Genomic DNA, 14,122 nt, shown 5'->3' with positions numbered 1-14,122 from the left:
AGGGCTTCCTCACGAACGAGCGGCTCCCGGAGGAGAAGTAGGTGAGTTGAGTTGCATCTCCTTGCTAAAGAAAACAGGCAAAGCTAGCAGATGTTTGACAACTCGTACTACGTGCTGGGACCCTGTGTGTACTATTGATGACATTTGGTGCAGTTCTGAGCATTATTTTGGGCAAATGGTGGCGTTTTGGTTGCGGTCAGACAGTGGATCCGGACAGCGCCGTGTGTGGCGATATTGCGGTATTTGCTGAAGTTGGTGGATCTCGTGAATGTAGCGGTCGGGCAAATTGATCTCTCGAGGGGGGGTCTAACTCGGTGTTACGGTGTGTTTGACCATGGTTTACACTTACGCCGGAATTTCACTTTAAGAAATAGCAGGGTTTTTTTTTTTTTCTTTCTTTACTTCAGGTTTATGTTCTGGTTTACAGTATGTTAGTTTGTGCTCTTTCTACTTCCTACATCCAAACAACTGTATGTGCATGAGAGAAAAACAACTATCCCCAGTCCTCCCTATACTTCATCCGAACAACATGCTCATCCATGTCATTCTAACAATTTTGCACGCTTTTGCTAAATATGGTGGCAAGTGATTCAATTAAAGAGATCTACACTCTATCGGGTAATGTTTACCCGAGGGTACAACCATTATTTGAACATTTACAGGCGCAGATTCCCCACTGTGCGCTTGTTAACTTGCAAAGCTTAACTGAATTCCATTTGGCAGGTATATAAATATATGCGGCTCTATCATTAGCTCATCCCTGGAAAATTAGTCTATTGTTAATCTAAATTGAACACACCTGCTTTTTTATAATCACTCGTGCACATGCAGCGGCGCTTCAAGGTTTGACGCTCGTGAGGAGAAAGGGGAAGTTGGGATTGGCACATTGTATCTCCCTCTCAGAACCCGCTTCCTCGTAGCAATTAGCAATCACAAAAACCTATGGAACAACCTGGGCCAGGATTAATAAACTCCTATCACAAGTTATTACATTGAGCCTGTGAGCGGATTATCCCCATCCTGTGAATGGATGTCTCCATTTCCTGCCTCTCTCATTCCTCAGTGTATTGGCTTCTAAATACATTGGAGCAATATAGACTGAATTCACATTTGGACTCTAAGTCAAACAGGCCGGGACTCTCGGATTCAACCAAATTGGAACGTATATCAGCTTGTTGAAGCTGCTAATGGAAAAAAATGGCACAAGGCATATAGGTAATACTTTATGGTACAGGTATAGGCAGTACAGTAGGTCTAAGACTTAATGTTTGCTGAATCAATTGGACAGAGGTCTGCAAGTTCCTGCTGGACGGACAAGAAAGAGTTTTTGTTTTTAACTGATGAGATTTCCCAGAGGAGAAAACCTTGCACTCCAGATATTGGAATTGATTTGCTCCTCTGCAGCGATCCAGATATTTACCTTCTAGCTAATTGCTAGAGGCAAGACCCATTCAGTTCAGAAAGAATAAGACTCACCGAGGAGCAATGCATTTCCTTCTGTGTCTTTTGGGCCGATGCCACACCCTCCATTTTCAGGGACCTGGCTATCTGGTCCAATCTGAGCTGCTGGTGAGACGGAGGAAAAGTGTTGAAAATATAACTTTAACTGTTGGCAGGCAGAAGAAGGATCTTCAAGTAATTCCATAACTCTAAGGTGGATCTTTTCCAAAAACTTTTTTTTTTTTCGGCACAATTAAACATATTATGTCCACTCTCAGCCTCCTTCAAATAAAGGTCAGAAAACAAGTAGTTAATTCTTTAAGCTGGACCCACTCACAGAAACCACTCCAGTCCTTTAAGTGAATATGTTTTTCTTGATCACATAATGTGGCTGATTCATGCTTCTTTTGCCTGATTGAGTATTTTGACCCCACTTGTGAAATACCTTTCAGTCCCCTCCACGATTGTTGAACTACATAGTTGCAAATGTTAGACTCAACCCCATACTTGACATGGGTAGCAATGAGCTAGATGAGCGATCACAGAGGAGGCTGCTTCCGTAATTCAAATTCACGTAACCCGCTCATGAAACAATGCACACACAGGACAGTTTATGCAGGCAATGTGTCTAATTGATGTACATCTCTGTCTTGCAGATCAAGAACGGATAGGGAAGGATTCAAATTATGAACAGGAGGGAAAGGTGCAGTTTGTTATTGATGCCGTTTACTCGATGGCCCATGCACTGCACAACATGCACCAGGAGCTCTGCCCAGGGAAAGTGGGCCTCTGCACTAAAATGGATCCTATCAATGGCACTCATCTGCTGAAGCACATCCGCCGACTGAATTTCGCAGGTAAGTTGTGTTTATTGATACTGAAAAGGCTGTTTGTCTCAACTCAAGAGGGATTCTGATGTGAGCTTGTTAAAACACTCAGGTATTTAAGCTGACAAGCACATTCCCAATATCTCATTGACACAAAACTGCACCTCTGACGGCTACAGGTACTAAAAACAAGTAATGCAAAAGACTCTAGTGTCATTGCCTTAAAGGCCAAAATTGCAATGCTGTGCTGCACTTAAAGCAACACTATGTAGGCTCCCAACATGGATAGCCCCACATATCGGACTGGTGATGTAGAATTTTCAGACTCCTCACCAGAATCTCCCTGCCCCTCTTACCCGCACACAAGCGCCCTGTTCTAGGACGCATGGCTGGCCAGCCTCCCCTCCAGACCTCCGGCGACAAACAAAACCATCAAATCATCAAATCAGAAGTTCTTGGAGCCTCCTCTCTTCTGATTGGCTCACCAAACTGTTACTGCTAGAGCTCCACAGAGAAGCCTGAGAGAGGAGATGTAAAACTGCAATAAGATGGTTTTTGGTACTTAAAACCACAAATGTATTCTCTTATGGATAAACATTTAAAATCAAACACAGGAAAAGTGTAAAAGACTGTAAACATTTGTTGTTCACTGAAACATGAAGATTCATCTTCTGGGATCCATGAATGTTTGATATCATCAAGTAGATGTTGAGATTGTTGTGGCAGAAAAAAGTGCATCAAAAGAGGAATGAGACGATCGAGACACAGGTGTCAGATGGGGATCTCTTTATTCCAACACGGCCCCGTAACCAACGTAGGCTTGAGATATTCTTCCCACATTACAAAGAGTGTGTGTGTGTGTGTGTGTGCTATCCTGTTTACTACTGTTGACTTCTGGCAACATTAACCCAGAAGGGAAAAGGGGGGAACAGCTCAATATCATTTATCTTGGACCTTTGGTCACGTAACTTGGCTCTTATCACTATATGTGTGTATGTGTGTGGTGCATTTCCCAATATTTCCTGGCTTTCCAACTTGTTCTGCACCTGTACGGGTCATGGGAACCTAGTTCAGATCTCGGGTGTCCTGGGTTTCGCAATCCTAATGGCGCCCTACCAAGAACATGAGGTGATTTGCACTTTTATTCTCCTACGATATTCATTGGGATAAGTGGTAAGTGGGGAAAATAGGGGTTTTTTTAATCCTCTGGGAACAGTGGATGTACAAAATCTCCTGGCAGTCCCATACATCACATCTGGACCAAGGTGGTGGGCCAATGTGTTGCAATACAATAAAAACAGCTTGTGACAGCTTTGAAAAGATATCCTTCCAGTTGACGTAATTTTTACATAACATGGGTCAAAGCCCAGCACCTTACTTACTTCCCTTTGTTGCATGACCTGTTTTCCATTTCCTCCATGTAGATTCATATTATACTCCGCTATTAGTTGAGTTCACATTCATGACAGGCATATTAATAATTAACTGCTTTCACACAAAGAGCAGTGATCCAGAGTTTCATTATATAGACATTGCCCTTTTAAAGCAAAGCAATTTAAGATAATTAAAATTCTTTCATAGAGTCTTGAGTATGCAGTGTTTGTACAGATAAATTATTCATTTGAACTCCTGCTCTTCAAGCTAATTTGTCATTCTAATATCTACTTGTTGCATTGGCAGAATGTCAATTTAATGTTTAATTCATATCCGAGAAGTGAAAGAAAATATTTTCCTTCAAAGAATTGAATGGAGGATTTTGCTGTGGCTTTTCTTGTCACAAAAGATCGGGGACATGTTTTGTTTGAAGGAGCCACTGCTTCTGTACATTAGGAATATTCTGGACCAGCATTGCTGTTCTCTGTAGAGACAGAAGCCACTCTGGACTGCACCACTGTTGTTTTTCCACCTGTTGGTCTGATTGTTTTTGGGAGGCCGACTTATATTTGCAGCCTGAAATCAAATGTCAACGTACAGGAATGTTTTAAATGACAGTTAATCATAGCTGTGATGAACAATCCTCTGAATCACACCACATCTCTGATCTGTTCACTGACTCAGATAATTGCACTGTTGTGCTTATTGACAGCTGTTGCAGTTGTTGAGTTGGAGATACAATAAGAGCTTTGCTGGCAGCATTAAAGTGAGCGTCACTATGAGAGTGGGTGATATATTGAAAATGTTTGATGTTATTCCCCATGAGATTTGGTAAATGACAATACCGAGAGAACACTAAATAGAAATTGTCACAATGATTTTAAGATGGTACCAGTAAAAAGTCTACATGTGTGACGTAGGTGAAGAGGAGGTGTGTGTGGGGGGAAAAAAAGTGCAGCGTCAAAGCAAATTCTGCAGCTCAGTATTTCTACATACTGTACAGTTTGACTTGACTTGTGTTTACCCTCATTCAGAGCAAGACACACCCACACAGTGAGAGCGAAAGAGAGAGAAGGAGAAAGCACTGATAAAATACTGCCCGTTACCTGTCAAATTATTATCATAATATAATTATAATCAACAGTGGGTTGGGGTTAGCCCAGTTAAATTGTTAAGATTAGCCCTGATCCTGCGCCCAGTAGCTACACCTGTCTCTCCATGCAGTTGCTAAAGTCCAGAAGTCCAGAAACTCAATCTAAATTTGAAATGATAGCAATGCCATCAGATATCAGTCTGGTTGTTGTTAAAACCTAACTGCTCTAAAGAACCTCCAGTGCAGTTTCTCTAGTGGCTGAGATCCACTAATGATTTGTTTGTGTGTTCTCACTATACCAGTACAGCAGTGGGTATTAGAAACCTATTTTTAGTGTGTTTCCCTGTTGAGGTTCTTATTATAGCAATAAGCTGCATTCTCCACCCTAAGACTGTAGACAGGTATGGGTGTATTTTATTAATCTCTGACAATGTGAACAGAGAAATTAGATAAATGTCCACAGCACCCTGAATGCATTGCTTTGACTTCGTTCAACATTTACTAAGCCTTTACTAACTTGTATTTATCAAAGTAAAGCTATGATTTGAATCTCATAACTTGCTGGGAAATCAGGTAGGAAAAGTAAACAGTCTCCCTCAAGAAGAACCATTAAAATATCCTTAACCCCCAACTGCAGCAGCCGAGCTGCTCAAAATTCAATAGCATCTGGGAGAAAAACAACTGATGGACTGCTGTTCACAACATGCAGTTTGTCGGGTTCAGTGGTTCTTGTGATCAGTTGCAAAACAGCTTCAGTTTTCTGCCTTTTCCCCAGAAGAAATCTTTTATTTCTGATGTCTGTGTCTAGATGCAAGAGGTTTATATAATTGTCTACAAAAGGCAAGCTAGGTTCCTTTTTGTATACTGTATGTAATTGAAATTCCACCTCTCTCTTTGGAGAGACAGGGCTTCGCCTGGCACCAAGTGGAGTTTTGGAACAAATAAAACAAGAAATCATGACAATCATGTAGTTGATTGAAAAAAAATGAAAGAGAAAAGAGGGTTGACTGTAATTGCATCCAAAATTGAAATCAACATTTTTTTTATTGGTTGTACAATGAGGACTGGTGCTCTTCACAAAGTGGCTTCAACAGGGTTTTAAGCATGTAATCAGGGACATGAGGCCCCAGTGGCTCCAATACTGTAGATACCTTTTAGCTGATTCTCTTTATTTCCCAACAAGGCAGACAGTATAAATGTTACACCACCATCTGACCAGGGGAGGTGCCTTGAGGTTACACTACACTCCATCTAATTGCATCAGCACACAGCAGTGTATTGAACTTGTCCAGATACATAAAACAACCTAAAAGCTGAGATTGGACTTGCTGGCTCGGTATATTATATTTCCACACATGATATCTATCTCTGTTTTGTGAAAACTATATGTTAGACATCAGTAAACGGTCACCGCCCACCCCTTCTTTTTTGAGTTGCAGTTGACAGATATGTATGTAAAAGTAGGTCATTTTTTTTTATTTTTTTGTTGTTGTGATGAATCATTCCTGAATCTGAGCCAGTTACAATCTATTGTTACACACTTCTGTTCATTGTCAGCAGTTTCAGTGGACATCTGCTAAAAATAAGTTGCGTTTCTTCCTCTGCAGAGCTGCACAGCTCTCGAGAGTCCAGTAACACCACATCCTCAGCAATAATAATGCGTCTTAGATTCCATATGTACTGAAACTCAGTTTATAAAAGGTCAAATGGAAAAAAAAAAAAAAAAACTTCTTAAAAACCAAAGTCGCTCATGGTGGCCAATCTCCTGGCTCGCTCATAAAAGCATTTATCTAGGATATCTCTGTGGACTGCCCAGGTCTCAACAGGGGACGCAGTGAGCTCGCTGATGACAGATAACCTTTTCGAAAAAATGAAGAGGAATCTGACATTAGTATTTGCTTGGCTGGGATATTCTCCCTAGTCTGGGAGTATCTGTGGGCCTCCTGGAGAGCCTTTACATTTTATCCCATCAGTGAAGCTTCATCAGTGAATGAAGCTTCCCATCAGTGTGTCTTGTCTCCTGCTATCATGTCAGAGAAAAGTGTTTTTACCCCGCGACTGTCTAAAAAACGGTGGCCTTTCCGGCATCAGTCTCACTGGGGACAGCCGGATGGAAAAGAAAGGCGAGTTCTCAGGGTTTTCCATCTTTCCACACCTCTTTCTCTCCTGTCAAGGGTGTGCGCCGTCTCCAGTGTTGTGTAGCTCAAAAGATGATTCTAGTTGACACGTTTTTTTCATAATGCAAAAGGTCTCTTTTTTTTTCTCCCTTCGTGAGCATGACACCCAGTCCTGTTCATAAAAATCTCTGTCTACCACAATGAGAATAGATGGACCTAAATGCAAAGCCCATTCATCATAGTGGAATTCATACCGATGTCACCTTAACGCTAGAAACGTACGGTGCAATCTCAAACACAGTCTCACCTGCATAAAGACCTCAGCCTCCATTTATAAGTTCCCTCTTTTATTAGTGTCTGATCATCTGATCATATGATCATATTTTCATTGTGTCTGCTCACTTTCTAAAACCATGATGATGGCTTTTTTGAGATCTCAGTAAGGCAAATGTAAAGCCTAGAGCTGAGCAAGCTGCTTCAAATCAAAATCCAAATGCTAAAGTCAAGTGAACAAAAACCCTTAAAACTCTTTATTAGAGTACAGAACAATTCATAGACCCACAACAAACCTCTCAGTAACTAATAACATTAGCTAATTACAGTTGGCTGGAGATCCTTAATCAAGCCAACAGAAGTATATTAGATTATAAATAAATGTCCTGAATGCACATGGGCTGATTTGATTTATTGTGGGTCCAGGCCTCATCTCAAAACAAAACAACCCTCAAAATAAAAATAAAAATAGAAAGAAATTGTAATGCCTAAAATAAATAAAAGGTTTCTTAAGTATAACTTCCTTTTGGCAGCTTTGTCTTTATTTAATATTTGCAAGTACAGACAGAGACAGAAAACCATGGACATCCTGGTTAGGTATGTATTAACCACTAGTGCACTAGACACTCCAAATATCACTTTGGGAAGGAAAAAAAATGGTGCACTTTGTCTTAGTAGAAAAGTTGAGTTGAGAGCAAAAAGAATGAAATGTACCCGTACTCACTTCAACACTGCCACAGCCTAACGTGTTCTGATCTGTGTGGCTAATGTAAGCTAACTTTAGCTACCGAGTCAGTTTGAGTCAGACTTCATGACTCATCTCCACTGGTGCAACTGTTACACTGCGTTTCGACGTGTCACACTGTTCAATGATTTTATCACAAAACCAAGTTGCTGACTTGATAGAATCTTAATCTACTCTTTGTTATGTTGATAAATTCAAGATGATGTCTGTTTCCACAGCACGACTCTCCATATTATTTCCATTTGCTTTATTGGTTCCAGCAGCTTCAAGTTTGCTGATTTTCTTTCTTTTCTTTTCTTTTTTTTTCATCATAAGACCTTAAAATACTTTCTCAGAGGGCATAATCATTTGCATTACTTGCAGTTCTTACAGGATTTCAAACATCTGCGCCATCTGTTAAATTGTAGTGGTGGCAACCAAACCACACTCACAGAGGGAGCAGAGAAACCATGGGAAAAAAAATAAATAAAACAATAATAATAATTATAGTAGTAGTATAAAAGCTGTGTGTCTGTTTTCTAAAGAGAGTGCTCTTTCCAGGAAAACGGTCAGTGTGACATGACTGTTGTTGCACTGATGGAATTAGTGCTGTGGTAATGTGCATTATGCTGAATTTACCACAGTAGATGTTAGAACAGTGGTAATTCCAGGCCTCGGTAATGTTTTACCTGCCCTTTATCTGTTCCTATAATAAGAGCCTCAGCCAATTTTTTAAACACCAGCTTTTTTGTTGTGTCCATATTCCCTATTTTGTAAATGTAAACCCAAATGCCTCATTGTTGTTTGAATAAACCTTTTGACAGAGTTATATCTGTCTCTTATTTTTTCTCTCTTTCCTTTTTCTATAAGAGAGCGTCTCTTGAACGTCCCCGGTGTGAGAGCACTTGGTGGAGAGCAGAATTTGATACACTGTGATTGAGTAATCATGCAAATGTCATGATGGTGGCAGGGAGGGGGTCAAGAAGCGGGGTGGACGCACACTTCAAATATGAAGTGGATCCGTTGTAAATTCTGCATGACTTTCCCTGCGTACATGTCATTAAGAGTTAATGAGCGGTGCAGAGGGCAACAAGCTGTGCTGCCATTCACCAAGGTGTCCTGGCTGTGCATCCATGCAGAACAAGCACATGTTGGATTAATGATCATAATATAATAATTCTCAAGGTGTGTATGAGTGGCGGGAAGGTGGGGTTGGGGGATGAGGGGGGTACCACAATCATTAAATGTTATGTGTAATTACAAGCACTCCATTAACCCCAGTGTTTCTTCAGGAGCGCACTAAGCAATGGGCACACAAGTAGCCGGTGGTACGCGCACGTCACATTAGTGCACAGCACAGTGCAGCGGTGGCAGAGGCCTCTGAGGAACTCATTATGTCCCCGACTTGTGAGTGGACTGTTTAGACAAGTAGTTTGTGCCACATGACAGGTCTAATGCCTCATCTGCAACTCAAACACTGACCACTCTGCCCCCAAAAAATGCACCGCTCTCTTCACTCTTAATGAAGAAGACACACAACAGCCTTGGGAAAGAACAGCGGACCCCCGGGAAGCTGCGGCACTTTAAGAAGATGCCAGATTCGTCTTTTTTTTCTCCCTTTGTTTCACCGTTACGCTTATTAACAGAAAAGGATGATGTGCCGCGCCTGCACACAACACCATCTGGTTACTTTTCATGTGTCAAAATGTAAAAATGTTGAAATTGCATTTGAAGGAACCACTTGTTTTGCTGTGCTGACAGAAAACAGACCTCCCGCTTAGCCGTGACAAGATATGATGAAAACAAGTAATAACAGAGTGCAGAAACATATCTGTCACATGCAGACTGCAGCTAGGACATGCCTTTAGGCATTAACTGCTTCAAGTGATAATGTTTGCATTTGTTTATAGAAAACTGTTCATGGTGAACTGCACTTGTTAGGAATTACCTCATATTACAACAGTCTGATTAATCCTGAATTGAATTAATGGTAATTTCTGCAGTTGTCGATGATGTATGTCTCTAATATAAAACTACTTAATTTCCGTCAGATATATAGAAGCAGGCCAATACCTTATTTTCCCCAGGAAAGATGTCTCCAAAATCTGACCAAGCACAGCTGAAAGTCTCATGATCACAACATTTTCTTCATCAACTTGTATTGGATGTAAAACAAAAAAACAACATTAATTAAGGATCTTAAGAATCTGCTGTCACCCTTGTAACTGATTAACAAGTCTTTTAATAAAGGACCTAAGCAGTAGTAGTGTGTAACTGGCCTCATACCTCAAATTAAAACACAATACTAAAACCCCTCAGAAATAAACACACACACAGGTCAACCACTGTGATTATACACATACAGTATACAGTACCTGCAAGTCATATGAGCCAAAAAAGAAATAGGCTTTAAAATAAAATACATTTTAGAACTATGTTGCATGTGTCTTTATAAGACTTGTGTGTCATATACTATGTGCAGCAGTAACAGCCTGTTTACGGTTGTTGGAAGCCAAAGTGAGAGAGCTGTCAATCTGTGAAAGGTCTTAATTAGAAAAGCAAGCGTGACCAAAGGACCCATAAAGCTGTTAAATATAATCATATCAGCAGTGTTACTGCTGCTAGTGTTGCTGCATTATTCTCTCAAAACCCACCAGTGAGGCATTCAGGGTCCATGTTCCCTCTGTCAGTGACAGTGGTGTTCATATGAGCACTTAAAGGCTCGAGCACATAACCCCAACTGTGACAGTGACAGGCGGCTTCAAAGCACTTTGAAAATCTCAGGACATTAGAGAAACAAAAGATAGTTGGTCATGATTAAAATCTTTGATAGAAAAGATAAACGGCTTATCAACAGTATAGATGCGCTAATACATTTGTATCAACAGAATGCCTCTCTCCTTCATAAAGTCAACATAATCCTCCCATGATCACTAACTGCTTTGTGATGTGGGCGGCATTGTCACACAGGCGAGGCTGAGTAAAAAGGTAATGCTGTAATCCAGCGGGGCTGACTCATCGAGATGTGGATTAGGGCGACACATCCTCCAACATGGAAACAAAGAACAAGGGGGAAAAAAATACTCATCAGCAGAAATCCATCTGCAGCAATTGGCCACGTTTACCCTTTTGTTCTTAACTGGGATGCTCATTGTGTTTTGGGAGACTTAATAATAAACCAGCCTTGGCACCAAAAAAGAAAAAAAAAACACACAGAGGCTTAACGCTTTCATCAGTGGATGAAGGTATAGACGTTTGTGAAGTTGATGTGAAAAGCAATTAGACATGAAGTTCTCTCGTCGGCCCTCTGAGGGGAAGCTCTCCTCCTCCCTGCGTGATTAAATGGATGGCCAGACTGGATGTGTGTTTGTGGCTCATCGCGTTTCCATTGGGAAGCTCACAGAGAAGTCTTTGGCGTGCTTTCTTTGTGACACGTCGTTACGGCTTGTCTTTAAAAAGGCACACAGGAATACATTGTTATCGCTATGATAAAGCAGAGGACACCTTGGGCTGACAGCATGAATGGTGGGAAAAGTGTGTTTGAGGTCAGGAGGGGGTCAGTTGTCAACCTCTGCACCTCCTGGGGAAATCCAGCTGTTCAAAGGGAGTTTTTCTGTGTCCTTTGCAGGCACAGATTGTAACAGATTAATGGACATTGTTCAGTGGAAAGCAACACAGAGCTGGATCAAGAGGCAGCACCTGTCTCTGCATATGTTTACATTACCATCTAGTATGATTTCTTCTTCTCCTTCAGCAATTGTCCGTAGCTAAGGTGAAGTAAAGAAAACCACTTCATAGTGTTGGTTCAAACCAGTTATCAAGCCTGAAATCATGTTCACAGTCAAAATGATCTTGGTTATTTAGATTTTCTTCATGTTTTCCAATTACGAATGAGGGATTTATAATAATACTGTATTAATAATAATGATGACTTGTATTTATATAGTGCTTTTTCATGGCATGCTCAAAGCATGTTACAAAAACCATTATTAATTCATACGACATTTACACCTGGTGGTGGTTAGCTACGTTACGTATGTCCTGGTTGTTCACAGTTCACAACAATGAAAGAAATAAGCTCTTGAGTTGTTATTTGTTTTAGCCAATGTACAACAATCTTTTGTGGTTGCATCGTTGTTGTTTTTTTACATTTCCGTAGCTGTATCTTTGCTATATTTTTCATGGATCTAGCGTGCAAGTTCCTTTGGAAGATTGCATCCCCAAATTTGCACTTATAAATGAAGTCACTCACACACACCCTCACTCTGTGTAACTTTGACAGTTAATGTGAGATTATAACTGAGAGTTGTATCATGTTAAGTGACCACTTCACTTAAAGGTACAGTATGTAAGAAATGTAAAGCAACTGGCCGTAAAATCCTCCTAATATGTCACAGAGACTCAGGAATAATGTTCATATAACATGATGAACTCACCAACAACAATAGTACAGCCAGAGTATTTTCATTAAAAATCTTTTTTTGCAGACTGAAAATCATGTTTATGTTTTGAACTTACGTGTTGGCATGTTGCGCCACCTAGCCCTCTCTCCCAGTCACGGCGGCATCAGTGACATTTCAGCCTCCGGTCTGGTCCACTGACCTGCCGCTACGGCTGGGAGAAAAAACGAGATCGCTGTGTTTTGAATTTGACTGCAGTAACCGCTTTTGGCCACATTCTTACATATTGCACCTTTAAGTCACACTTAACATAACGCAGCATAAAACAAAGTGAAGGGCTCTATCAACCAGCCAGTTTCGGTCATGTGTGGTTGAGTTCAGGTGCATCAACTAACACTTGCAAAGCTATGACTGGCTGGTCATCAGTGAGTAAAACACCAGACTGTATTTGAACTGGGCCACAGATCAGACATGTGGCCAATGATTCAGAAGTCTGGAACCGGGCTTGGCGAAATCACGGTCATGGTTGGGAGGGTGAAAAAAAGCCAACATTAATTGTTGGTCTGTCACGGCATAAAGGTCAGACACGCTCCATGTGCACTCACCATGCCAACCTGCACACTACACTACTTTCTGTCATGCAACACAATGTGTGCACAGTAGCTCCTGCATTGTTTCTGAACCTTGGGACTGAACAAACCATATAATCAAGAATTGTCCAATATGACAGTGATTGTTACTGTCCACCGATCAGCCATGAAAAGAAACATGTGACAGGATTTAATGTTGTAGCTAATTGATATGTGTCTGTGGCCTGTTTCAAGAGTTCATAATTTGAAACAAGAATGTGTTGGCTGATCCATGTGTATACAGTATGTTATGTTATATCATGAGGAAATTTCTCCATCAGCTACCGCAGCTGAGAATGTGTCCATTAGAAATACAAAATTAGCATGATAACTCTATTACAATGGCAGTACATTAGTTTCCTTTGACAGATTCATGCTTACAACATAGAAAATCACTCAGCTATGTGCAGCTGTTGATGATGATAATGATGACGATTGTTCTCTCATTTAGGCATCGCCGGCAACCCCGTGCTCTTCAACGTAAACGGAGACGCCCCTGGCCGTTACGAGATCTACCAATACCAGATCCAAAACCGCACGGCAGAATATAAAATCATCGGCCGCTGGACAGATCAGCTCCACCTCAACGTAAGCAATGCTCTCACTCTCACTCTCTCTCTTTCTCCTGTGCCCACACACATCAACACAAAAGCTCTGACTGCATTCATCCTTCAAGGCTTGTGTTTGTGTTTGCAAGGAAAATTCTTCCCTGAAAAGTTGTTTTTTGCAGCTCTGCAGCTGCGTGTTTGTTCACCAACACCTCCCAAACCATTTGATAGCTCTTAGTGCCATCTTCAAAGGTGTAAATATCTAGAGGGCGCTTTAAATGATTAACAGGGTGGATTGTGATGAAAAGAAAGCTGAGAGCTTAAGGACAGACATATTTAATATCATTTCTCCAGACGGCATCACTGACTTACACAACAAAAAAAAAAACAATACTGATGGCAGGGGGTGTGATGAAGTAACGGTATTATAACAATAAATTACATAAAGGAACCAAACAAATTATGTTTTTAAGAAACGAAGAGGAGGCCTTGGGCAGGCCAAAGAGTAAAATGGAATAGCCTACATGAAGCAGCTTGAGAGGAGCTTTGTCTTCTTTCAACAACATGTGCTATGGAAAAAAAGAAAAGAGAAAAAAAAGAAGTGAGATTTGTGTTAGGCACCTACTGTGGATTGTGCCAGTTCTGACTCTGGCTGTGTTTAATTAGTGGTCTTTGAGTTTTTAATTAAATGCAGTTT

The 14,122-nt window shown here is 40.9% G+C and overlaps 1 protein-coding gene across 2 annotated transcripts in view; it reads left to right on the top strand.

Annotated features, from left to right (window-relative positions):
* LOC146987731 (metabotropic glutamate receptor 4-like) overlaps nt 1-14,122 on the top strand; it is a 194,356-nt gene that overhangs the window by 164,625 nt on the left and 15,609 nt on the right. For both annotated transcript variants that reach the window (XM_085777071.1, XM_085777073.1), the window contains exons 7-8: nt 2,097-2,297; nt 13,329-13,465. In XM_085777071.1, coding sequence (XP_085633197.1) covers nt 2,097-2,297; nt 13,329-13,465 — 338 coding nt within the window. The remainder of the gene's footprint in view (nt 1-2,096; nt 2,298-13,328; nt 13,466-14,122) is intronic.

The sequence above is a fragment of the Trachurus japonicus genome, chromosome 5 (genome assembly GCF_045865225.1).
Source record: "Trachurus japonicus isolate A0001 chromosome 5, Traja_1.0".
NCBI classification, from domain to species: domain Eukaryota; kingdom Metazoa; phylum Chordata; class Actinopteri; order Carangiformes; family Carangidae; genus Trachurus; species Trachurus japonicus.
This window is presented reverse-complemented; position numbering and strand designations above follow the sequence as displayed.